Below are 24,983 nucleotides of genomic sequence, written 5' to 3'. Positions count from 1 at the left end.
TTTTAAATTGGGTCCACACTACATTCCATAGACATAAATTATGGTGGGTAGTTGATTAATGATTCCAACGCAAAAGCTTCGCTCAGAGGGGATTGTTTCTGTTTTGTATCTGGTATTAATCAATCCAGGCTAAACTGGTGACAAGCAAACTTGATCTTCGATTTCTGATAAATTTTTTTGTCTAATAATTTTAAATACGGCATAATAATACAACAAAAAAAATTATCATGCATTAGTTTAACAAAATAAAAAAACACATTTTATATTTAACTTATTAACAATAATTATAATATGATAATTTTTATATTTTATTCATGTTTCATATAAAACAAATACGACATAACTACACAAATGATTAGATGCTGATAAAAATTTAATAGCCTTCGCTTAATTATAAGTTAGAGAAGTCCCAAGCAAAAACTCATTATTTTCTATCACTTATGACATCCTTCCTTTCATCTATTTAAGAAAAATAAATGAAAGTCAATACTAGTAATAATTAAAAACTTTTTTAACAAACAATATACATAGTGTTAGGGGTGAAGATTACACTGGCAGTGCAGAGAGAAGAAATTCTGGTTGGAATCTCTGTAGCAATATCCCGCAAAAGGGACATAGTGGTTTGGAGGCTACTTTTACAAGAGAAGACTCGGGTGACAAACTAAAATCTAGAGAATATTTAGGCATCATAAAAAGAGTCTCCGGTGCAAGGTTGGCAGTCCATCTTTGACAACACTTGCAAAGCCATAAGGGAGTTGTAGGGCAAACCTGCATAGAAACAGCACACCTTGCTAATTTATGCTTCTGCTCAAATCCACCATTGCTCTTCAAACCCTTGCAAACGGCAAATTCTGGGGAATCAAAAGGAACCGGTGCTGAACAATAGCTACATTGCTCTTCTGCTTCCAGTTCAATGCAGTAGTTCCTGTTGTTTGAGAAGAAAAAGAATAAGAATTAGGCATAACAGAAAATAGCATTTAACTTTTGCAGCCGTGCTGATAATTCATGACAAGCCTAACCTCTCAAGAAATCCATCAGCACCAGGCATAAAATTTTAATCAATTAACAGAACATTGATTAGTTTGAATGGAAAGACCAGAGCCCTCAAATGCTATGTAAAACAAAAATGATGGCATTAATGCAATAGAACAAAATTGCATTCTTCTTTTTGAATATTTTAGGAAAGAGTATCTTATGCATCCCTATACACAATCAAGAAATTCTCCTTACCAAGATGTTCCCTATCAAGACAGAACTATTAAAATTACTTACATATCAATTATGAAAGTAAGATGTGATTATCTGCTTTCACATAGGACAAAGTAGACGAGTAGCACCTCTTGCAGGTTTTAATCTCTGCTGCCATGACTTTTAGTTGCTTGCTTACATGACAATTATTATGTGCAATCCACTGCTCCATTTGTGCTATACCAAGAGGATACCAATGTCCAGGCTTGGAAGAACAGGAGGTTGAATTGGATGTAAGACTTCTGTAAGCAGAAAAACTAAAACCCACAAGCCTTTCACGAAGTTCTCTTTCACTGCTTGAAAGTAACTCCATCCATAAATTAAATTGCCTATCTTGAGCAAAACTGGCCTCATCTACTCCTAAGTTCAGCAAGTTGCTGTTTATTTCATCTGCCTTCAGCTCTGACAGTATTACCCGTCTGCCAATGATATTAAGGAGGTGCAACTGGCGAGAAGCAGCTTTAGAAAAACTTTTACAGACATGTAGCAGAACCTTTTCCATAGAATGTTCCATATGCAAATCCAAAAATGACATTGACAGCCACTTAACCAGGACATGTTCAACATAATGGGGTGCTGACCCCTTGAAGGCCAATAATGCAGCTATAATATCCCAAACAACCAGTGCCTTATCCCACTGTTCATATTGCTTTAGAGAGCAGATAATATTGGAATTCCAATAAACAAGTTCTTTCTCTGAAAAACCAGGAAAGGCTTCAATATCAAACCCGAGGGAAGTATTTGACAAAATGTCCTTTTGTTGCCCTCCAATCCAGAAAAATTCAACAGCAGCCTTCTGAAGCCTTGACAAATGAAAAGAAAATCAACTTATAGAAGATAGAAATGTAAGGTAAATGAAACAAAAATAAGTAGTCATTTTCCTTATTTGTCCCATTCTTATCGGTCTATATTTCTTTTTAATATGAGGTGCCCTTTGTGCTTCATCACTATTTACTTAATACATTAGTTACAAGACTGCTGAAACAGATTTGTTCTTTCTTACTCTCAATGCGCATGCCTTACATAACCAATATGGTGTTCTCATATTCTTTTTCACATAATTCGTGAAAGTTTCCCTTTTTCCCTCTTAGACCCTTGAAATGATGTTTTGTCATGCAAATTTAGTTATACTCTCTCTGCAGTGAGAAGGCCTAAATTTAGTAAAACTTGAATTTGAATTATTTGTTTAAAACACTGGGAGAATCAATGACCTACAAATTATCAAGGATCAACAAACAACATGAAAGATCAATAAGATAGTAAGATGACAAATTTCCAAACTGCCACAGAATCTATGTCCAGGAGAGACACAACCAGGAACATCTTAGCCAGGACAATGATTTAGGTTAAGCAGTCAATTTTGTTAAGCAATGGCAAATTCTTCGGTCTTCACTCTTCGAAGTTGTTTATGTAATGATGAACTTGATTCTTAACCTGAGTATTATATTTGCTCCTTAAGAGTCAAATCTCTCACTAGCCTGTGTGGTATTAATATTTAACTATTCCCTAATTCTCACAACAACAATATTTGACATTAACTTAAATAAAAGATTTGAGAAATGGTTTCATACCTTGCTTCATACATGTGGTCCAACTGATTAACATCAAAACATCGAACCTACAAAAATCAAACAGAAACAAGTCTTTTGATCTATAAGATGTACACATTTTATAAATGAAAACTTAAACAGCATCATCGTTGTATATGATCAATTACTTAAAGACACGTTATGTAAAAAAAGAAGTTACATCATAACATTCTCACAAAAAGACATTAATAGAAAATATAAAGTTCATATCTGACATTGATTTAACCCCTCAAACATCTGCAGCATGATTAACCACCATGACACTCAGTAAAGTCAGCATGGGATGTTTCCTTTTAATACTTTGTTCAGTATAAATAAATGATTCAGTTACTGGCATGTAAGAAAGGCAGGATTGGAGAATTATTCTTATTTCCCTTTCATCGTAGTTATAAGCAAGTAATAATGATAATGGTGATGGTTCATACCAGAAGAGAGTATACTCATATAATACATGAAGGTCATAACAAGTGGTACAAAAGCATCCTTCTTATTAGGGGTAACACACGAGTTACACAATGTTCTTCAACAGAAAGCCAAATAAGAAAAAGGATATATAATATAATAAGAAGAATGCCACAGATAAAGAATGTTATAAACCTTTAATTTAAGAAGACATGCATATGTTTCACCAAAATAATTTCCGGACATGAACATGAACAAATTTGAAAGAAGTAGAATAGCAACAAGAATGAGAGAGATTTAGGAATGACATCATACCATTGCAACTGCAAGATTACTAGGTGATACCACCAGACCAAGGCATGAGATAAACACATCTGGGAGCTGCAAAGATTTTCACCACATTTCATTAAATGAAAAGAAAAAAAATGTAAGGGAGACCAGAGAGGGTGACATCATACATCACTGAAGCTCCTTAGCCCAGGAAAACTTGAGGGAATGGGCACTTCAGTAAGGGAACTCCCAATTAAACTCCAGCTACGAACAAAATTATCCTAACATCATTCATAAAGTACATAAATAAGTAAATGAAACAAGACAAATGTGTAATTAACTTGTCCAGTTCAAAGCAACTTATGGCATTAGATTTTATCTTATATACTTAAGAAACATGCAACTCAAGAGTATAACATTTGTGCATATGACAAATTATAACTTACAGTACCAAAATTTCAACCTGCAATTTCCACCTTTTTCCAGCTAAAGACTTGGATCTAATGACTAAGGACTAGTATTTGGTAAAATGCCTAAAGAAATTAATTAAATAATTAATGAAACATGCATAACTTTCCATGGCAGTGAAACTTGAATACAAGAAAAGTGTGTTATGTACTGCCATAAAAAAAGGCAACAGAGATACTGGCAAGACATGAACACATTCTTGGCTTACAAAACCTCCTTGTTGCAGCAGAACTTTGTAAAAAAATTACAAGATATTAACTGAATAATAGTAAACATGAAGCAGCAGAACTTTGAAAAAGTTTATACCTGGCTGCAGCTGTACAAAAAACATCCATCAAAAGCCCAGGCTAAACCAGTCACCTGAAGACATTTTGTCACAGATAAATCAATGGTCAGATGCAGCAAAAAAATAGAATGAACAAAAAGGCAGAAACTTACAACTTGGTCATGGGCACCATATGAGCCAGCTCTATGAAATTTTTTTGCAGATTTGTCTCCAATCCACACTTCAAAAGCTCCAGATCCTTTGCCAACCGCCAAGAGTATTTGATGAAGTGACAGAGAGGGCATAAGTGAAAGCATCGAGACTGGGACAGCATAAATATTTATAATCTATTAAGAAATTTACAAGTCAGAATAGATTTTACCAACTAAGATAAACATATAAGATGATACAACAAATAAAGCAGTAAGGGCTACCACCTTCAACAGAGGAAAAAGAGGAGCATTATTACCTCTTTCAATAGATAAAATGGAGCATTATTAACTTCTGATGACTTTAACAATTCCTCCCCATGCCCTATCCAGATCCTCACACTGTAGAAAAGAAGAAAAAGGAAGTGCATAAGAGTAGAAAAAACAACCTTTTAGACTCTTTTTAAGATAAAATGGATAAGATTTACAAAGTTCAATCCATAAGAGAAGTCAGAAACTTTTATTGTCAGTAGCTACTTTTTCATACCAGATTTATGGGTTACAATTGGTATTATAAGAACAACTTTATCTTACTTAAAAGTTGGAAAGCATCACGTCAAAAATTCAATAATTCTATTTGTATCTCATCTCTAAAGAGCATGCTCTAGGAGAGTTGAATTTTCAGCAGGATAAGATAACTTGATTGATTAACTATATATAATTTCAACTTTTGTTCATAAGAAAAGACCTTCTGTAAATCTGATTCATTTCTTCATTGAAAGTATTGTGTAACTCATAAGACAAAAGATCACATAAAAGTGGAAAAAATTTGCCTAACACCATGAGTAGCATTTGACTTGCATGGTAGAAAAGATGTAGACCCATGAACATCCCTGATACCTATTAATGTAGAAGTTTTAATTTATTCAAAAGCTGAAACAATGTAACAGCATACATAACTCACCTCCCGTCAGTACTCCCAGTAGCTAATAAAACTTGAGGATTTGAAGAATCAGAACCAAGCAGGGCCCAACTTATAGTGGTGACCCAGGAATTGTGTGCCTGAAGGATCCCAGTGAGTTCCACAGCAGTAGGAGCCCTAATCTGCTCAATAGAGTAGTATTGCGGTGCATGAATTCTCCAGAATGAAATTTTACCAGACTTTGCACCAACAGCTAGCAGAGAGAAGCAGTTGGAGGAATTATTTTCAGGAGCCAGACATATTTCAGGTGACAACTTGAGCAGTGGAGACCAGGCAAGAACAAGTGATGATAGCATCGCATTACGTGAAGCATATTGATCTGCAGTTATCAAAGGTAAGTTACAAACTTCAGGTATTTTCTTGGCAGATTTTCCTTTAGATTTGATAGCGGGAACTGTCTGATGTGAACTTTTTCCCCTGCCAGATTTAGTATTCAGCACCTGAAAATTAACTTACAAAGTGCATAGATAAGGCCTCACAAGCATTTGAAACTAAACCAAAAGCACACTAGTTTTCAAATTCAAAGTGAGCAACTTACTAGCACTCTATTGGGATTAACTTACTAAAACGAATGCTAATTGGAAAACAGAGAGATAGAGAGCAGAAGAAAGCTTTTTTGCACAAAAACCAGACCTTGTGAAGATCCTGTCCCTCCACTTCGGTGGAAGGGCTGGGGCCAGCATTGACAGCCTTGCCATTTTTAAAACATGATATTTGGTCACTAGAAGGTTCTGAGTCAAAGTTGCTGCACCGCAATCATTAAAAAGAACAACTCTAAGCATTTTAAATTTTTTAATAATTAATACAAAGATGCCTTAATAACAAGAGACTGGGAAAGGCTAAGCTTAGGATGACCACAAAAACTCATGAATATGAAATAAATTCAGTTTCAGGGTTTTACTTGATATTCTTTGCAGTCTGAGCACAAACAAGCAAGTCTTCTTCTCCTTTTGATCCTTTTCTTCTTTTTGGTAAAAACCTTTTAGCTAAAGTGTGCTATTAATGCAATTGCTTTAGTTTTTCTAGCATACTTGGGCCTCAGGGGATCATTTTTTCTTCATTTGTAGGCTTATATGCAAGAGGAATAAATGCTTACCTAACGCCAGACGTGTTCACCCTTCTTCGCTTGTGCTCCTTTCCTGAAACAGAGTCTGGTGGATTATCAACACAACCATGGGTTGGCACTGGCTCCTAGTAGAAGACACCAAAAGCATGTCAAGATTGACTAAACAACAAACATACTAAAGAGGATTTGTATGAGTAAATGGAAAGAGGTAGCAAGCTAATGCAAGTTTGGTTCGGTAATACAGGAAAGGACTTACATTAGAAATTTCTGACGGAGGAATGTCTGCTTCCTCAAAACTAATACTTGAAAGATAATTATAAAGCCTATCTGTTATATCCAAAACCTATAGAAAATTTGAAGAACAGCAAGTCATTAACAATAATTGCATATAAGCAACAAGAAAAATACAAATTATGGTTTAACATGTTCATCTTTATATCATTATCAACTTATATAGAATCTGGTTGGCACAAAACTACATTTTATCATCCTTTCTGATTTTGTTTTGATGATCACTATATTTCAAACAAACTACTCAAGCATTTAAGGATCTATTTCACTTCAGTGGCTTCAAAAATTTCTTGGGTAACAACAACATCTACAACTTGCTACACCCAGACCAAAAAATTTTATCCTGACCCCTGAATACATACCTCTATCCACTCAGCACAGAAATCACAAAAGGGAGGGCGATAAACCTTTACACGTCCTTCTGTGGTGCACACAGCCAGCAAGCACCTACATACAGTTATATATATTGGAAAAATTAACAAAATACAGATATGCAGTGCAGAAAACAAGGGAATAATTTAATGATATCTTTCAAGTACTTACCCAGAGTTAGGAGCCATTCCAAGATTAGACCACGAAATTGAACGAACATAGGGACGAGGATCCCGACTTAATGTAATGGGCAACAAACAACCAGATGCTAGATCTGAAAAGACACCGAGTTAAATTATAGGTAAAGGGTCAAATCCAACCCAAATTTGTAGAAACCAATGATTTAAATACCTCAACTTTTGAGATATATAAAACTAATAAAACAGAGGAGAAATTGAACCACACTGTGGTCAGAATTCTAGAAACTTGCAACTAGGAACGTACCTTCTCTTTTTACCACCCCAATGGGGTAAGGTTCACTCTTGGGAACAGTGATCAGGCCTCTAGGTCCAAAGGGCAATACAGGATTCTGATAAAGGAAGAAAAGTTTTCGAAAAGGAAAAAAAAATGTCTACAGTCAGTCTTAATTCTTAGCAAAAAAAAGCAGTGTTTCTGCAGCAAACATCAAAGATACAATGAAGTTTTTTTTTTGTTCTTTTTCCTTCTTTGGTTAGAATTTCTTGTCAACCAAACAAATAAAAAAGGATGGCAATTCACAGGTTAAAATTCCAACTTTCTAAAGGACAAAAGATATCCACTAAAAACTCTTGAAAACGTTAGGTTTTGGAATAAAAATCGACGTAAAAACTCATATATCGAGCAAATATAGAAAAACAAATAAAATTTTTTTTACCAGAATGGTGACAAGGTGACCGGATGCAACGGCAATTAGGTTCTCGTCGGACCATGCGATGGAGTTCGGGAACGAAGGTGAAGCAACCAGCGTTGCCGCCTGGAAACGGGAAACCATTGTCGCACTCTTTGAAGGAAAAGAGAAGAAAAAAAAAGTTGAACACTTGACACAAGGAAAGGAAGGGAAGTTGTTTGATAGGCTGTGGAAAACGGAGATTGCAGATTTGGAGGGAAATTAGATGTGACCTTGAAATTACTGTTGTGGATGAGAGGAGATAGAGATCCCGGGATCAAATCTGCCGGATGGCTAATTTTTGTACTTTTTTTTTTTTTTTGCTCTTTTTAGAGAGAGTTGCAGACCGTAAGTGAAAATTGAAAACCCTAGTTCGAGTCCTCTCGATGTTGTATCTTATGATAATCAACTGTTTTAATGTAAAAATAAATTATTTTTAATTTTATCTTACATCAAAATTTTAAGGCTAGAGAAAAGCTGGCCCGAAACGTAATAAAAGCCCAGCAATGGCCATTGGCCGACTTTCTCAACCAAAACCCTAGACCTCTTGGGATTAGGATTATTCACCCTATATATGAAGCTTTTCAGTTTTTCTGAATCCACCAAACTCCCAAGTCTCAACGCCTGCTACGAAGCAACGGAAAGCAAACCGTAGAGCCAAGGTACTTTCCCTCTTATCCCATCTCCATGTATCCGCTCTCATTGTTCAGTTTCTATTTCGTTAAATCGATTGCTTAAGATATAGACATTGATCTTGCAGATTTACTTTTGAAATATCTTGGGTACAATGGCCGCCAGTGAACTCGCCTGCACTTACGCCTCATTGATCCTCTACGACGATGGAATCTCAATCACCGTATGTTAACACTCTTCTTGGCAATCTGTTCCTATCTATTCTAAATCCTTCTTATTAGCCGCTCCTTTTGTATTTATATTTGAAAATATTATGTAGGCCGAGAAGATAGCCACACTAGTCAAGGCAGCGAACGTGGGCGTTGAATCTTACTGGCCTAGCCTTTTCGCTAAGCTCCTTGAGAAGAAGAACATCGATGATCTCATCACTAACGTTGGTTCCGGTGGTGGCGCTGCTCCTGTTGCCGTTGCTGCTTCCGCTGGTGCAGCTGCTGGAGGTGCTGCCGCTGCTGCCCCCGCTGTTGAGGAGAAAAAGGTAGAAGAAAGGGAAGAGAGTGATGATGACATGGGATTCAGCTTGTTTGATTAGGCACAATCTTCCTGTTTGGATTTTCTCTTCTTGTTTACTTTTCTTTTGCGGTAAAACCAGGACCTATCTGAAACGGTAGTTGAATTGTGTTTACTAATTGACCTGACCTTTTCAGAAATTGGAGAAGTTACACGGTGGATTTTGCTTGGTTTAATTGTTAGTTCTCTCAATTTTGTTGTTTGTTTTTGTGATTTTCTTAGGTTTAGAAATCTTTGTATGTTTTAAAGAATTTTCACTAACCTTGTTGATTATGTGAATTTCCAACTTTGTTTGTAATTCTGAAGTCATTAGGTTCTTTGTGAAAGTGGTTAAGGAAAACCTTTTATATTAGAATGTTGCAAGAACAGATATGATTGGTGGTGAATGGATGGTGAAATATATAGTAGAAAATCTAAACATAAGAAGATCTCATAGAACCCCTATCAGATTTGCAACTGCATTTGATGGTGATATGATGACTGAATTGCAAAACTCAGGCTTGTGGTAAACTGTTGTAGTCCAGTTTACCAAAGCCAATGGACAATGCTAATGTTATAGTAGCTTAATGTTGATACTTTCTCTGGCATTTGGGCTCTTATAGTTTCCATTCTTGTGCATGTCTTGATAATTCTATACACTTTCATGTTGGGTTTTTCTCTTCCTATTTATATTTGTCATCCTTTATTTTATCCCAATTGTTATGTGCTGGCTTTTTCTTCATCCCGAGGACAAAGTTTGTTTTACCTGATTGTCTGCATTGTTGTTTGAGTATGGAATGGAGTTGGATGATGAGAGGGCATCAGGGAGGGTGTAAATAGAGGAGTGTATCTAGTGGGATTGATTCCTTGTTTAGAAATACTTGATGGCAACACCACCATCAGAGATGGGGAAGATAGGAAGATAGTGGTGAACTCTGTTCCAGCTTGGGTCATTTATTTGTGTCGTTGTGGCTTTGTATTATAGAGCAATTCATAGCGTGTTCCTCTGATTTCCGTAAATGTGGGTTGATTTTTGTTGTTTATTGCTAGGATAGTAGGAATTTTTTTGGGTACATAAGATGGGCAGAGTCCATGAAAAAGAGGAAGAAGTTTTGTTAGCTCGAAATCAACATTTTTATGTATGCTAAGAGCTCTTTTAACTGTCGGACGACGGAGTTGAGGACATTGTAGTTGGATTTTTATCATGATGCTTTCTTAATTTTCAATTTTTGGGCTTTGTCAACTACATTAACAGTAAGCTAGAAGTTGGACGATTCCATTGTATTTTCCTTTTTCTGGTAAAGTACGATTAGATTTTTTTTTTACATAAATTGGAGAAATACTGGCAAATCAGCACAAGTCCACAATAATGAAGGGACGCGTAACCGCATGTTCTAGTTCTGAATGGTGCGGGTCACTTCCAACTCATTCCAGAAGGTCACCTTCACTACGATCACGCCATCTTCCAACTCACCCTTTGTTGGGCTTACGCGTCATATAAGAGAATCTTAATACGCTTCCTCTCCTAATCCGCAAAACCTCCCAAATTTAATCCTAGGCGTCCACGTCGCAACGCGGACTACAACATCCACCGCCCAGATAACTTGGAAGGCATTACCTGCTCACCGTCCCTTCCAGATCATTCTGGTACTCGGTTTTCTTTATCCAATCTTGCTGCTGGTTCTGCTCCTTCCTTTATTCCATTTAAATACCCATCTTAGTTCTTCCTCTTCTAGCATCGTAATTCGTGAAGTCCTCCACATCAAAATTTAGAATCCTTCAAAGCTTGCAAATTAAGTCCAAACAGCTACCTGGGAATTTTTCCATATATACTAGTTCCGTTGGTTACTATGATGATGTCTATGTTCAGTTCGTTCGAAGCCATTTGGGCTGATTCTCACGCCCAGAAGCTGAAGCTTGCCGCATCTCCCACTTCCTCTGAAGAATCAAACCCAAAGAAAGTTTCTTGTGAAGATGGGAACAAGATAGAGACAAATAAGAATTCATCGCCGCCGTCCGCGGCCAAGAAACCACAACAGCAATGTTTAAGGCCCAGGCTTGCGCCGGAGCTCGACGGAGTCCACTGTTTCGAGACAATTATCCCTTACTAAGACAATTACATTACATTTTACAATATGATCACCCGATTTTCTTTTAATAAGAATTCTTTTGGCAGTAAATTTTCTTCTTAATTTGTATATTTCTTACGAGTTGGAGTACTAAACTAAATACGTTATGATAAATTCTTTTTACGCCATGATTCTTGAATTTTCAGCGAAAATATCATATTCATGGTTAGAAACAAACTAATCTTTATTCATTATGTTAAAAAAATTTTGAGGTTTCATTCGAATTTCAAAGTAATCCAGCTTTCTCCACATGCTGTAATTTGGATTAATTACCTAATTGAGTTCCCGATGATCCAATTAGTTTTTAATGAAATTATTAGTAAAAAAAATTGCAATCACATTCAATTAGTGTATATAATAAATCAAAAAATTATATCAAAAATAAATAAATCAAATAGAAATGAATTAAAATAAATCAAGAGACAATGAAATTTGAATTTGAAATATTTAATTTTTAACATTACTTAAGTTTAGATTTGGTTAAGAATCGAATGGAAATTTTGTTTAGAATTGCCGACCGTCAAAATTAATCATACACAATTTTCACGTTTTTTTTTTTTAGAATTGGATTTTTTTTTTCTTCTCTAGTAAGGTACCTTGAAAGGTCCATTGAGTAATGTTCAAACTGAAAATGACTATATCTTTCACTCACTACATTCTTATTGTATCACGTTTTTCATTGCTCTATTTCGCTTTTGAAAGGAATTGAATGTTACTAATGACTACTCAACTCCTGGCATTTTCATTAATGGTGAACACTTATGACCTTACTAATTGATTTGTCTATGGTCTAACTTGATATATTAAAATTATTAACAAATTTTTATTTTAAAATGTTAAAATATTAATGTTTCAATTTTTTTAAAAATTGGATCTCTTAAATCTGACAAAATGAGTTGATTGAATAAAATTTTTTAAAAAATTATCGAATTTCATCATATTTCATGAATATTTTTAGTATACAATTTGCTTTTATATAAATGGAGTAGGGATAACTTTGTATTTAGTATATTACTACAACAATAATGGATTTTCACCAAAGCATGCTTGGCATTTGTGCGAAATCAAGAGAGATTTAGAAACGAATACAATCATTACGAGGTTTTTTTTCTTATAGATTTCTTACGAGCATAATTATGACGCGAGTTGCTTCCAACGCATCGTGCGAGAGGGATAAGGAGATGATGAAGCGAAAGGCATACGTGGTTGGCACGCTGCACCTAACGTGCCTTACTTTCATTCCACTAAGCTCAACTCTACCCTTGATAGGATTATCCTCCTCACCTCCTTCAAAGTGCCCCAAACATTTTTCTTCCCTTTCTTCACACTACTAATTCCTCAATCTGATTAAGCCATTAGCTTCTATAAATTAAGGAAGTTATTTATTGAACCAAAAATTAATTCAGTTAATTTTTATAATTACTTTTAAAAAATTTATATAATTTAAAATTTAAATTTCAATATTTAAAATTCTTTTTTATATTCTCAACTTAATTTTTTTTTACTAAAAAAAGTTTGTTTATCTTAGCTACAATTTGATATCCAACTGAAAATCAGCCTTTTCTCCTACAGTCCTACTTGGATAAGAGAAAAAAGCACTGGTTGGATCGATGCCAACAATCCTATATAAATACACTAAAGCTGGCGCCCAACGGTAATATTCTAACCCTTTCTATTTTTTGCCTTCGTCCTTCTTTTCATTCCCAATTCTCTCATTCTTTACTTCTCTTCCTCACCAAGGCACCGACATTCCTTTTGCCTTTGCTTTTATCTTTCTCCAAAGAAGCTTATTTATCATAATCACAAACCCAAATCTTTTCTCTGCATCATCTAAAAACTTAAGTTGCTTCTCAAAACGCTAATGGCTTTGGGTACAATCTATGCAGCAATCCCAGCTGTAGTTGCTGCTGCGGTCGGGATTTATTCTTTTGATCGTCGTTCAGGAGCCAAGGTAATCATCCCTTCTTATAATATATCACCCCTTTGCCTTTTCCAACACAGTAAAGATTGTAACGTTAATTTCTTTCTTAATTTTTGGTTCACTTCTGCTTCAACATTGGATTTACTTGTTCAGGAATTTGGTGGTGAGATTCGGTCATCCATCGGAGGTTTGCTGGCAAAACCAAATCAAAAGGTGAAGTCCACACCACTACCGAAGTTGGCACCACAGTTTGATGGGTTGCACTGTTTCGAAACCTTGGTGGGTTGTTAACGTTAGCTAATCTGCTTAGTTAGCTGCATCCCGCTGCTGGAGGTTCGTGGCGAGGACAAAGGAGATTGATGGCTGTTGTCAAGATATTTGCTCCTTTTCATGTTTACTTTTTTAGCATCTTTCTGGATACAGATTAGAGATAATATTTCCCACAAAGATTGCAACGTTTATATTGGTTCATTCAGCCATTACTTGCCTAAATTTACCAAGCAAAGCAAAAACATGTTGCATTAAATAGCACCAGATTGGAAGCTTTCGCAGTTTAGTTTCATAGATATTTGTATCTATCTTTCCAGATAAGATACAAGTAATACACAGAAGCAAACTAGCCTCCAAAGGAAACATGGAAATATGGAAGGAATTTTACTTGTAAAATGGACGACGCACACAATTCTGAGAAAAATTTTGTTTTAAGTATTTGTCACACGAAAACCATATATATTTCATATAAAAAATTATAAAAGTAATACAATTTAAAATTTTAGTAAAAAACACTATATAGATTTAATAATTTTGAACATATTGACATGAATTATAACATAATAATTTTTATATTTTACATAAAATAAAAAAGACTCAATACACAAGCATGGTGTAATGCCTAATCAAGCCCATCATGATGGTTTACGAAATTCATTGGAGAGGGAGGACATAAGTAAATGCAAATAGCGATTGCCAATGAGACCGAATTGGTAGAATAGAGATGTGTCATTACCAAAAAAATATACAAGCAGAATAAAACAGCACAGAGCATATAGGCAAAACCTTCAGAATAGGTCAATTATCATGACAGACAGCATCAACTTCAGCATTTTCAAAAAATCCCTGTGAATCCAAATTAATCTTATATTGGCTGATCAATCCATGCTATTAGATTACAAGACTATAATCTGCTCCTAAATAAACTGGATGAGCATAACAGATAAAAAGTAAGGTGCCAGTGGTTCAGCAGGTTTCATGTGAAAATTCCTGGTGCGAGTATGTAAAGCCATCCAGTTCCGACCTTAGTAATCTGAAGTTCAAATTATACATATCAGTAAACATAAATATACAACCTCTCCCGTTATTGGAAATAATTATATTTCTACCCTCTACCAAATCAAGAAACTTATCTCTCATGCAAAAAGATGAGCCTTTGTCTTGCAGAACCCTAACGTATTCTCTTTCCTCTGTTTGCAAGCCTTCTACCCATACCAAAGATAAATGCCTTACTCAACAGTCCATGATCGAGGCTACAAGCAAGAATAATTATCCCACCAAGAATTAGGACCATTGAAATGTTCTTAGCCAGTGGTTTTTCAGAAGTAGCTGCTACATCAGACTTCAACAAATCTTCATTGCTTTCCATAGATCTCAGGTACTCGGTACTTGTTTTGGTGTTAATTTGAGCCATAGATGCAGGTCCAGATAGTGGAGCTAGGGATGCTCTTTCTTTTTGGTAAGCACACAACCAAGGCTCGATTTTCTTCACCATTCCCCACATTCCCTGACGTACTCCGAGCTTCGCAATTTCCCATGGGATGCCCATATCTTCATGATGGAAGAGTAGCACCTTACATGCAGTCAGTTGGCCATTACCTCTTCTTGATTCCACTGGATGTATGATGAGAAAATTTAGTTTTAGTCATTCAAATCCAGGACTTCAATACTAATACTAGGAACTTTATGCAGTTGTTTGCCCCCAAAGATTATGCGAATCACAATTTCATAATCCATTGTAATTTGATTGCAAAAGCCTCAGGTGCAATTTCAAGTTCAAAATAAAAGCTCGACTGAAAGCAAGGCAACATGTACCCGCTTGAATGTACCAACTTGAATAGTACAGGTCCACACGTCTAGGTTTGTTACGCCGGGGGATGGAAGGACAGGAAACTCCCTGAAACAAAGTCATTAGAGTTGGAAAATCACATGAGAAACCATAAAAATGAATATGGCCAATTTAAAAGAAAACCAAAATAAGATCCACATGTAAAGTTTGCTAGCAGAAAACCACCTGCTCCAACTTGAGGGGAAAAATAGAGCCAAGAAAGAAAAGGATAACTTCCATCAACAACCCTTCAAGTTTCATTTCTAGTGCTTTAGCATTATTTCTGTTAGATTTTTGACCTAATTTTATGCCTGTCCAAACCATTGGTCATATCATACAAAGGCGGCTGGACAGATCTTCTACTACACTACTCAGAAGAGCTCATTTTTATCAACAATTCACAGTCTTCGTTGTTATCGATGTTTATGTCCTTTCAGACCACAAATGCCTCCTTAAAAATCGTGTCAGTATTTGCTGCCCGAGTTCTAACCAGTAAATAGTTTTGGTGCTAGTTTTAACATTTCACATAAGTCAAACACGTTAAACCTATTTCATACCTTTGTCACACAGTAGTAAGACCCATCCAATTCCCATATCCGTCGACCTATTATGTATTCTCTGTCACTGCAAAAGAATGGAAACTGAGCCACAAAGACTTAGAAAAAGTTAGTATAAGCATTGCAAGGCAATCTATTCACCATCAGATTAGGGAAATAAAGGGAAGTCTACCTTTCTTATCCAATGAACAACCATGGTCCCTGTAGTAGGACACTCTTCTATGGTTGCAGAATATGCAAGCATGTCATCCCACTTTGGTCGGAACTCATCATCCCAGAAAAAGTCCCTCACCATCTTTGTAGTTGCATCCTCAAAGACAGTTTTGCTACGATACTGAGGAGGACCAGTCTAATAAACCCATGCAAATAGGACAAAAAAAAAAGATTAGTTAGAAAAAATTTCCACCAAAATATTGTCACAGACACACTGAAAAAAAAAGACGAAAAAGTTGCCTTCACTTATCAGAGAAATGGAGGTGACAAATCTTGCCTTTGGATCTCTCCGCCATGCTTGGTAGCTCATATTGGGAGCATAACGATCCATCATATGTATCCAGGTAGGACCTCCGTCCCTCATTTCAACAAGTTGCCATAAATGCTTTAAATCCTCTTCTGTTACAACACTTGAACGTCCTTCATTAAGCTGTGATGTGCAGCATGAGCTAGAAAAAAAATAGTATAATCAACAAAATAGAAACTTGCTCCTCCAATCCATACTTTTTCATTAAATATCTCCAATTGACTTTGCCTAATCAAAGAAACATCAAGTTCCAGCATAAAATTGAAAACTTTGAAGAATAAACAACTAAATTCTTGCCGGATTGTGAGTATGAACCAAAAAAAAAAAAAAAAAAACAATTGCAAGTACCTGCAATTGTCATATTCAGAAAGAGAAACAGAGGGCTGCTTCCGATGGGCTCCATCATTAATGACCCAAGATTCAGAAGTTTGTGACTGCATTTTCAAGGAGCTCAAACATGGAGCCGAACCAAAACTTTTCAAAGGGGAAATAGGCGACTTAGAAGGCGATGATGGCAACGATAATTCCAATGATTTCGATAAAGCACAACTCAATTTCGGAGTTCCCTGGCTCGCCCATTTCGGCTTCCAAGCCCAACCAAGTATTATTCCTACAAAAAACGCTATCCATAAAGGACCCAAGTATAAAATCATCTCTGTAAACATTCCTCCAACAATATTAATAGCCCGGTTAAAGATTAGTATAAAGATTGAAGGATCAATCCGTAGTCAAACAAATTACAACCACAATCAAAGGAGAAGAAAGTATGGGGTAATAAGGGATAGAAAGAAGAATAATCACAAGTATAGATATGGCGGCAAAGGGAGGAAGAAGACAGAGATTTTACGGTTTGAGTTTGTTAAGAAGATGAGCGATTGAACTTGAAAGAAGCAGTTTACGATATTGACGTGAGAGAGTGTGGACGATGTCGTTTTTAAAGGAGAGCTTGGGTTTTTGATGGAGGAGAGAAGACAGAGATGACTTTGCCCTTCGCTTTGTCTCGAGACGAAATTAAAGGGCTAAAACATGTGATAGGGGGATAGAAAGTATTGGCCGTAAATGAGATTGGTGGAGAATGAACGTAGATTGCCTCCTCCCTTCTCTTTATGTTTAAGAAAAAGAGAATTTTAATGGTGGGGATGGAACAGACTATCAAATAATGAAATTCCGTTTCTCTTTAATTAATTAATTAATTTCTATTGTTTTTGTACTTCCTTTGCAATTTTTATTGGCAGGAGTGTGTCTTGCTTTTCACGTTGCCTAACGTTGGACTTGGTTTTTAGCTGGTTTTCATCGTGTGATATGTTCGATGATGCGGATATTAATTATTTGTACATAGTATTATATTTAAATCATTAATTAAATTGAATTTTAAATTTAATATTTATAGATTTTAGTATTATGTTAATGTCAAGTATTTTTTTTTACAAGTTAATGTTACATATTATAGCATATAAAAGTTTGATTTATACAATAATTATTTTTTTTCAATACACAAAGTATTTATTTGTAATAAAATTTCTACTGATGCTTTGGAAGTTAGTGAAGACAGGAAATTTGTTTTACTTGCATTTTTTATAATTTTGTTACCAATGTTCAATATCACTAGTTTTCCTTATGGAATATATCATGTAAAAAGTAGTAATTATTGATGGACCAAAATGAAAGCATAAAAATGTTCTTGTGGACTTTCAAATACATTACTATAACTAAACTAAAGGAGAAATAGGAAGATCAAGATAAAAAAAAAAAAAGTACAAATTTTCTTTAGACCTTGGAATCCTACACTTTGTACTTTATATTTAATCTTTTGATTGTTCCTCTCTTCTTATTTATAAAGAGGATAAATAATCTGACTTTCTTGTAAACTTGTTCATGTGCCTGGCCTAACTAGTGTCGACCATAAAATGTAATTTTCAAGCTCAAATCCAGTCCAATTTGAAATATTATTTTATTACATAAAATTTTTTATTTAATTTTAATTTAAGAATATATTTTAAAATATTTTTTTAATATTTTAATATATCATGCTTAAATGAGCAGGTGAATAATATATGGCAAAATATTAGTCTAGTCTGACTCAATCCATCAACACTTTTTCCGATACGTTCCACGGGTTTTGACTTTTAGAAAGTTTCATCATCGTCGGGCTTCGGCTCCAAAGTGAGGTCGCTTACAAATTGGGCTATGACAAGGACCCAATAATCTAGTAAACAAGCCCAGGCCTTTGTTTATCGTAAACGTGAATCACGGGTCGAAGGTTAATTCGACCTTTTTTTTCATAAAGGTGGGTTCATGAAGCGACACGTGGCGACGAGCGTACTGTGCGCGCACCGCACCTTCGTGTAATCTAGAACTTCCTCCTTCTTCAACTACGGTACGATGGCCGCTCCGTTTCTGTATGAGTTAATCGAAGAGCCTTTTTTTTTTTTTGTGTTCCATTTTGTTTTCCCTCTTGTCGCTTTCCCAGCAGTTTTTTCAAATCAGCTCAGCCTGAGGTCCCCAAATGCTCTGCTCAATCTCGACCGGCAAGTCCGGTTCGAACTGGCTGGACCGGCTTCGTTCCAGTAAGGGCTTCCCGACCGTCGAAAACCTTGACCTCGACCATTTCCTCACTAACCCTATCCCTTCCGATTCTCCAATCACCAGTGCTTCCAATTCTCTAAACTCCAACTCCGAGTCAACTCACTCCAATGATAAACTAGTCCAGAATCGGAAGCCACCACCTCCGCAGGTGATCTCCAGCGAGCCCGCCGAAGACAAAGAATGGTTGGGTATAATGAGCAATGTCCTTTCGGAGCTCTTCAACATGGGCGAACAAGCCCAAACCTCCAGATTTTCCAGGAAAAAAGCTTCCAGGAAACAAACAAACCCTAGAATTTGTATTATCAAGACTCCCAAAGTTAATTCTACCGACAAGCAGAAAAGCCGTTCGGACAACGTGAGAAAAGAAGATAATATCCCCTCTTTAACGACGTCGTTGAAATCAAGCGAAGAAGAGAAGAGAGAATCGAAAGACGAGGACGAAAATAATAACGTGGAAGAAGAAGAGAAAGTGAAAGGAGAGAGGGAACTGGTAGGGTACTCGAGAAGTGAAGTGACGGTAATAGACACGAGCTGCGAGGTGTGGAAAGTCGACAAGCTTATCTTTAGGAGGCAAAAAATCTGGAAAGTTAAGGACAAGAAAGGAAAGTCATGCACCGTTGGTAGAAAGAAGAGTAAACCACCTCCTCCTCTATCCGACGACAATAATGTTGGTTTTTGTAATAAGAAACGAAAGATTTCGAGTTCGGAGCTCCTGTCATTGAAGGCAACGAGTGGAAAAGAATGTGGGTCGGCTAAAAATCATGTAAGATTTAAGGTTACATGTCCTAAATATCCTTTATAATAATTCTTTTCAAATTAATGACTGTTTTTTATGTACCTCTTAACTTGGCATTCAGATTTGAATACTTGATTTGTATACATTAAGCCTTTCAAGAGTCTAGTAGTAAGATTCTGTTTTTAGTTTTTGATTTAAGGCTTCCGTATTGCATGTATAACTAGATGTTCTTTGTTGTTTTTTCTACTTTTTGTTGGCTTTGGATATGTGAAATGGAATTGTTTATGTAAATTAATGACTGACAAAGTCATGATATACTTTTACTTAGATGGTAATGATGATATGATTGCACACTATTGAATTCAATTCTGGTGTACCTTTCTGGGTTTGATTTCAGTTATGTCTGTGTAAATGTTGTTTTAAGCTGTTCAAAACATTGAATATATTACTTTTAGCTTCTTTTATGTTAACATGTAACCTTTTTAAATTGAGAACCTTGGGCTTGATATGATATACTCCTTTTGTAATTCTGTCCAGAGTGATAGGCTATCATAATACTGTTGCCTTTTAGCTGTTCTTGATGCAATTTTTTCTGCTTAAGAGAATGAGATTCAGGTTTTATGTTTCAGCAACTGACCTTTAATCTGATAAATTTATTTGTTTAATGCTCTTCAAGCATTATTTTTTAAGATTTTATGGCGGTATTGTACAGTTCAATGTTCGATGACTATGATCGGAACATAGCTGCCTATACAGGATATTAATAAAACTTATGGTGCACAAAGTGACTGGAAGATTTAGATTTTCTAAGGTGCAAATGATTTAATTTTGGTTTTGTGAAATGACAACAGAGATAAAACATGCATTTTTTGTTTTCTGTACACTGAAAGTCACCAATAGCAGCATGGTTACTTAGCTACATGTTATAAAGCTTCTGTGATTTGGGATCACTCTTCCTTCAAATTTCGAATATGCTTTCGAATAAAATATGAGCTAGTTATGCCTGTTGCTCTACATGCGTGGTTTTGACATGCAAATCTAGTTAGGAATTTCGCTTCTAGAGATCTAGAGGCTAAAAATTATTGGTTTTTTCACTCAACTTTAAAAATCATATTTTGCTTGGATGTTGTATTGTATGAATTCAGTTTTCCTGAATTTCAGTTATATTTTGAGTTCTATTGCCCATTCCCTTGAAACATTTTGTTTGATCTTCAGTTTCTCCCTTGGTCAAAGTAGCTTTTTTTTCTTTAAATCCTTCTTTTAAGTTGCTCACTTGAACTGTTGGTTCTTTTTCCTTTTTTTTTTTTTTGTTGGCTTTCTATTTTGGCAAGAGACTCTTTATTAGTTTATTCTTCTTCTGTTGAATCATCCCTGGGATATGGTTCTTGTTGTCTGTTATGTGCTGTTCCCTTCTGATAAACATTTTTTTGCTTTCAAATGTGGACTTACGTTAACAATATTTTCTGCATTATTGATGTTGATCTGGGTCAAGCTATAGCAGGTAAAACGTTTATGTGAAATTGGCAATACCTGATTGCGTGTTGACATTCTATGTGATCTCATTCATGGTGTGGAGTAAATGCCCCTATTTTCAGTATTGTGTTACCATTAACGGGTTATTGACACAAGTGATTCTAACTTGATTACATATTCATCTGCTTACGTAAGGGGGAGGATGCTCTAGGTGACAAAGCGGAAGAAGTTTGCAATGAGATACCTGATGATCTTACCCAAGTTCTTAGAAAGAGGTAAGCAGACTAGCAAATTATTGCAGTTTCTTCCTTTTTTTTTTTTTAATCATTTTGATTTATTAGATGTACTTTGTGCTTAAATTTGATATCATCCAGGTTTCCTTCCTCCAGATTACCTCGGAAATCAGGAAAGGGAAGCGAATCTGTTATCCTTATAAAAGCCATCCCAACAGGGAAGAAAAATGGAGCAAAGCTTTCAAAGAATCGCCTGAAGGAGACTCAGAGGCAATACAAGACGTGATAAATCCATCAACAAAACCATCAAGTGGGCTGGCAAAATAGCCAATTTGCATGTCAGTTCTGCATTTTGAACCAGCAATTGGTTCAATTTTGACTACACCTGCCCCATAGATAGGTGGAATTCGAAGGGCTATGGCTGTGGGTAAAGTTGCACCAAGCTTCAAGCCTGTGGGTGTAGCCCTGATTTCTTGTTGCCAACAGAAGGTGTGAATATGTTTATTAACCTTTGTACAATTTCTTCCACCTATGATAACATTTATTTTTTTTTTATTTGAGAAGTAATATGAAAATTTAAATTTAAATTTTACCAGGGAACTACAATCATGCAAAGTCCTGGATGTGGGGATGTGGGGATGTGAGATGATGCCTAATGCTTAGAACCGTTTCCATAAATTGAAAAAGAGCACTCTGTATTCTACCGTTAGCTTATATTCTGAACAAACATTTGGGCCCGATGGGCCATTGCCATGACCCAAAAGCGTGTCACTCTCAGATCGTTTGCATATTATTTAGAGGAAGCCGAAGCTGCCGATTCATTGTGTGAACTGTGATGGGAGAAGAAAATAAAGTCAGCTTACACGGGTTTTAATGACGTCACTCACCATCAGGGAACAGGACCGTTTTCCCTTCCTTTTAGGGACCAAGGCCCGAAATCTATTTCAAGCACTCGCAAAGCTGACAAGAATCGAAGCGCTAACGATTGGTGAGATTGAGCTCATCCAAACATGGTTTCTGCGATTACCATGTTAACAGATTCCTTTTGTCTTTCCTCCTCGTTTTCCGCTTTCGTAAACTCAAATGCGTTAACTAGTCCACCAAAGTTACAATCCCCAGTTTCCTTGTACGCAAATCCAACTGCCCGTCCACGCCAATGCTTCTCTCTAATAAACGTTAATTCGACATCAGGAACTGAACGCAGGCCATTAACGTGTACCCAACCGGCTAATCGTTTTTCTATCCAATGTAACTGCGTCGACACGCCTATCTTTCTTCATGGTGAAACGGGTTTGTAATTCTCGCTCTTTGAGGCAATTTCTCAAACATTTCTCATACTTGCAACTCTTCTAAGTATTTTTAATAGATGCAAAAACTTCTCTTTTTGTTATTCTTGTTTCAGGTATGCTCTTTTCGGTTTTTAGAGAAACTGGACTCAATGAAAAGGAAACCAATTTGCTTTTGGACAAGAACCCAACTTTAAGATCTACGTCTTTGGACAGAATACATGCTCGGATTCTTGCTTTACAGTCCGTTGGAATCAATGACTTTCCTCTTTATCGGTTGGTTATTAAATGTCCAAGGGTACTAATAGCTGAGGAAATTGATTCAGTGATTAGTTTTGTGCGTGATGATTTGGAAGGAAAGGTTCAGCCAGCACAACTGGAACGCCTTTTTATTACAACAGAAGTGAGATTCTTACTTGGTTTTGATCAAAAGGTTAAATTGCTTCTTCATCATGAAATTCCCCAAGAGAAGATGGCTCATGTTCTCAACAATGTCAACTTGAACAAAGCCATTTGTTGCAAATCAATTGAAGAAATTGAAAGAGCCATAACTTTCTTGAAACCTTATCATGGCATTGAAATAATAGTTAGGCGTCCAGCAATTCTCAACTATGATTTGGATTCTCAGTTGATTCCGAAAATTCAGTTTCTTGAAGAGCTTAGTGGAGGTGATGCGAATGCCACGGGGACTGTGTTGCGGAAACAGCCTGCCATTTTGAGTTATAGTTTGCAGCATATGGAGGGTCACGTGGAGTTCATGAGATCATATGTTGGTCTCAGTGACCCGGAAATATTCAAGATTATTCTCGTCTTTCCAAATGTGATGAGTATCAGCAAAGAGAGGAAGTTGCGTCCTAGAATAGAGTTTCTGAAGCAATGTGGGCTTAATTCTAATGATATTTTCAAGTTCTTGAAAAGAGCCCCCTTGATTCTGGCCCTTTCCTTTGAAGATAACCTCGCGCATAAACTTGGGTTTTTGGTGAAGATTGGGTATGAATATAGAACAAAAGAGTTGGCATTGGCATTGGGGGCTGTCACCAGAACAAGTTGCGCAAATATGCAAAAGGTAATTGGGCTCTTCTTGAGTTACAGACTTTCTTGTAAAGATATTTTTTCCATGAGCAAGAAGCACCCTCAGATACTGCAGTACAATCCTAGTTCATTAGAGGAGAAGATGGAGTACTTAATAGGGGAAATGGGCCGAGAAGTTAGTGAGTTATTGGCTTTTCCTGCATTTCTTGCTTACAAGCTAGATGACAGGATTAAGCACAGGTATGAAGTAAAAAGGAAAACAATAGGGACAGGAATGTCCCTTAACAAGCTCTTATCAGTGTCAGCTAACAGGTTCTCAACCAAAAAGAAAGCAAAAAGTCTTGTTAATGATTGACATCCGGACAAAAACTGAAACCTTAATGGTGATTTCTGTAGTTGTTCACCGTAGCCAATCAGAAACTAGCACCAAGCTTTCTTGCTTCTCTGGAATATTAGTTATTGTTAACCTTAATGAGCCAGTGTGATCGCACCCTGATGATGAGAACTGCAATATGGCAACTAGAGGAAACTAAGTGATCTCACACCAACCAGGTCAATCACAGCTGATTTCAGGAAAGTTGGAAGCTTGTACTATAGATTTTCTTAAAGGGATGAACCTATTGAACTGATTTAATTCGTCCTTTCACAATCACATTATAGTGGCAAAGAAATATTTCTTTTTTTTAAGTGCTTTTACAAGGTTGCCTATTATGAATATTCCTGGTATAATACTAACACATTGACTGATATCATGTTTTCGTTTTCTGCATCTCTGCCTAACACAAGATATTGGTGGGAGCCATGTGTTTCTGAATCTTTATAGACATGTGCTTTTTGCACATTTCCTGTGGTTGAAAATGGAGATAGGACCTTTGATTCTGGCGACCCCACATACTCACACAAGTAATCCATCCCCGTCCTTTTTCCCGACATTGGAATCCAGAAAGAGTAATGAGGTATAGAATTGGAAGGTAAAAAACAGCAGCCTTGGATCAACTTCTGGTCCAAGATGATCAAGGGAAACTAAAATCTTGTATATTACCTCCAATTTCTATCCTATATGTCACTTGAAGAAACGACATACGGTGCTTACTAATAAATAAAGACCTATTTTTATGAATTCTGACCTGTGTAATGTTTAGTTTCTCAAGTTATATCTTGCCAATCAAAAGCAGAGAACTGAGTGATCTTAATTATATGAAGTTGCATGATGGAAGTGGCATCTGAAAAATGGAAAAGAAGTGTTACTGGTTTTCTGCAAATGAT

General features: G+C 36.2%; 6 protein-coding genes across 14 annotated transcripts; 4 read left to right on the top strand and 2 right to left on the bottom strand.

Moving 5' to 3' along the window:
* Positions 1-490: 490 nt before the first annotated feature.
* LOC111289595 (Transducin/WD40 repeat-like superfamily protein) lies at positions 491-8,369 on the bottom strand. Of its 8 annotated transcripts, none has more exons than XM_022880757.2 (16): positions 7,956-8,286; positions 7,547-7,631; positions 7,274-7,376; positions 7,093-7,177; positions 6,696-6,782; positions 6,470-6,564; positions 6,007-6,118; positions 5,356-5,813; positions 4,712-4,793; positions 4,416-4,589; positions 4,284-4,337; positions 3,698-3,790; positions 3,555-3,620; positions 2,820-2,866; positions 1,338-2,051; positions 491-925 (listed from the first exon to the last, which is right to left on the bottom strand). In XM_022880757.2, exons 1-16 carry the CDS (start codon positions 8,070-8,072, stop codon positions 547-549), a joined length of 2,751 nt encoding a protein of 916 aa, XP_022736492.1. In that variant the 5' UTR covers positions 8,073-8,286; the 3' UTR covers positions 491-546. The 8 variants fall into 8 exon arrangements, with proteins under 8 accessions (XP_022736492.1, XP_089624375.1, XP_022736495.1 ...); XM_089768251.1 differs by having other exon boundaries at positions 786-925; positions 1,231-2,051; XM_089768250.1 differs by having other exon boundaries at positions 787-925; positions 1,273-2,051.
* A 215-nt stretch (positions 8,370-8,584) lies between these two features.
* On the top strand, positions 8,585-11,389 carry LOC111289597 (large ribosomal subunit protein P1-like). The gene is made up of 3 exons (XM_022880761.2): positions 8,585-8,629; positions 8,728-8,823; positions 8,920-11,389. The coding sequence occupies exons 2-3, from the start codon at positions 8,755-8,757 to the stop codon at positions 9,187-9,189; spliced, it is 339 nt and encodes a 112-aa protein (XP_022736496.1). The 5' UTR covers positions 8,585-8,629; positions 8,728-8,754; the 3' UTR covers positions 9,190-11,389.
* Positions 11,390-12,272: 883 nt separating this feature from the next.
* Positions 12,273-13,675, top strand: LOC149516182 (uncharacterized). The gene is made up of 4 exons (XM_089768254.1): positions 12,273-12,480; positions 12,848-12,929; positions 13,162-13,226; positions 13,350-13,675. The coding sequence occupies exons 1-4, from the start codon at positions 12,412-12,414 to the stop codon at positions 13,485-13,487; spliced, it is 354 nt and encodes a 117-aa protein (XP_089624380.1). The 5' UTR covers positions 12,273-12,411; the 3' UTR covers positions 13,488-13,675.
* A 640-nt stretch (positions 13,676-14,315) lies between these two features.
* Positions 14,316-17,943, bottom strand: LOC111290801 (uncharacterized). The gene is made up of 8 exons (XM_022882281.2): positions 17,938-17,943; positions 17,219-17,390; positions 16,720-16,981; positions 16,342-16,513; positions 16,024-16,200; positions 15,852-15,935; positions 15,282-15,363; positions 14,316-15,080 (listed from the first exon to the last, which is right to left on the bottom strand). The coding sequence occupies exons 1-8, from the start codon at positions 17,941-17,943 to the stop codon at positions 14,638-14,640; spliced, it is 1,398 nt and encodes a 465-aa protein (XP_022738016.2). The 3' UTR covers positions 14,316-14,637.
* A 580-nt stretch (positions 17,944-18,523) lies between these two features.
* LOC111289519 (uncharacterized) lies at positions 18,524-21,991 on the top strand. Of its 2 annotated transcripts, none has more exons than XM_022880634.2 (3): positions 18,524-19,720; positions 21,362-21,441; positions 21,556-21,694. In XM_022880634.2, exons 1-3 carry the CDS (start codon positions 18,878-18,880, stop codon positions 21,683-21,685), a joined length of 1,053 nt encoding a protein of 350 aa, XP_022736369.1. In that variant the 5' UTR covers positions 18,524-18,877; the 3' UTR covers positions 21,686-21,694. The 2 variants fall into 2 exon arrangements, with proteins under 2 accessions (XP_022736369.1, XP_022736368.1); XM_022880633.2 differs by having other exon boundaries at positions 18,640-19,720; positions 21,541-21,991.
* Positions 21,992-22,409: 418 nt separating this feature from the next.
* On the top strand, positions 22,410-24,430 carry PTAC15 (plastid transcriptionally active 15). The gene is made up of 2 exons (XM_022880632.2): positions 22,410-22,689; positions 22,802-24,430. Exons 1-2 carry the CDS (start codon positions 22,410-22,412, stop codon positions 24,070-24,072), a joined length of 1,551 nt encoding a protein of 516 aa, XP_022736367.1. The 3' UTR covers positions 24,073-24,430.
* Positions 24,431-24,983: the final 553 nt, after the last annotated feature.

This window comes from Durio zibethinus, chromosome 11 (genome assembly GCF_047325235.1).
Source record: "Durio zibethinus cultivar Kanyao isolate XHJ-2024 chromosome 11, ASM4732523v1, whole genome shotgun sequence".
NCBI lineage: Eukaryota > Viridiplantae > Streptophyta > Magnoliopsida > Malvales > Malvaceae > Durio > Durio zibethinus.
This window is presented reverse-complemented; position numbering and strand designations above follow the sequence as displayed.

What these genes read in the sequence shown, in the direction of transcription:
- LOC111289595 (XM_022880757.2), bottom strand. Translation starts at nt 8,072, where the DNA reads ATGGTTTCCCGTTTCCAGGCGGCAACGCTGGTTGCTTCACCTTCGTTC. An exon ending in CTCCGTCAGAAATTTCTAAT is followed by an intron (nt 6,565 to 6,695) that starts GTAAGTCCTTTC and finishes GTCTTCTACTAG; the next exon opens with GAGCCAGTGCCAACCCATGG. An exon ending in GGCTAAGGAGCTTCAGTGAT is followed by an intron (nt 3,621 to 3,697) that starts GTATGATGTCAC and finishes AAATCTTTGCAG; the next exon opens with CTCCCAGATGTGTTTATCTC.
- PTAC15 (XM_022880632.2), top strand. Translation starts at nt 22,410, where the DNA reads ATGGTTTCTGCGATTACCATGTTAACAGATTCCTTTTGTCTTTCCTCC. An exon ending in CTTTCTTCATGGTGAAACGG is followed by an intron (nt 22,690 to 22,801) that starts GTTTGTAATTCT and finishes TTCTTGTTTCAG; the next exon opens with GTATGCTCTTTTCGGTTTTT.
- LOC111289519 (XM_022880633.2), top strand. Translation starts at nt 18,878, where the DNA reads ATGCTCTGCTCAATCTCGACCGGCAAGTCCGGTTCGAACTGGCTGGAC. An exon ending in GTGGGTCGGCTAAAAATCAT is followed by an intron (nt 19,721 to 21,361) that starts GTAAGATTTAAG and finishes TGCTTACGTAAG; the next exon opens with GGGGAGGATGCTCTAGGTGA. An exon ending in ACCCAAGTTCTTAGAAAGAG is followed by an intron (nt 21,442 to 21,540) that starts GTAAGCAGACTA and finishes GATATCATCCAG; the next exon opens with GTTTCCTTCCTCCAGATTAC.
- LOC149516182 (XM_089768254.1), top strand. Translation starts at nt 12,412, where the DNA reads ATGACGCGAGTTGCTTCCAACGCATCGTGCGAGAGGGATAAGGAGATG. An exon ending in ACTAAAGCTGGCGCCCAACG is followed by an intron (nt 12,930 to 13,161) that starts GTAATATTCTAA and finishes CAATCTATGCAG; the next exon opens with CAATCCCAGCTGTAGTTGCT. An exon ending in ATCGTCGTTCAGGAGCCAAG is followed by an intron (nt 13,227 to 13,349) that starts GTAATCATCCCT and finishes TTACTTGTTCAG; the next exon opens with GAATTTGGTGGTGAGATTCG.
- LOC111290801 (XM_022882281.2), bottom strand. An exon ending in CTTCTTAACAAACTCAAACC is followed by an intron (nt 16,982 to 17,218) that starts GTAAAATCTCTG and finishes CGTTTTTTGTAG; the next exon opens with GAATAATACTTGGTTGGGCT. An exon ending in TCTGAATATGACAATTGCAG is followed by an intron (nt 16,514 to 16,719) that starts GTACTTGCAATT and finishes TTTTTTTTCTAG; the next exon opens with CTCATGCTGCACATCACAGC.
- LOC111289597 (XM_022880761.2), top strand. Translation starts at nt 8,755, where the DNA reads ATGGCCGCCAGTGAACTCGCCTGCACTTACGCCTCATTGATCCTCTAC. An exon ending in ACGATGGAATCTCAATCACC is followed by an intron (nt 8,824 to 8,919) that starts GTATGTTAACAC and finishes AATATTATGTAG; the next exon opens with GCCGAGAAGATAGCCACACT.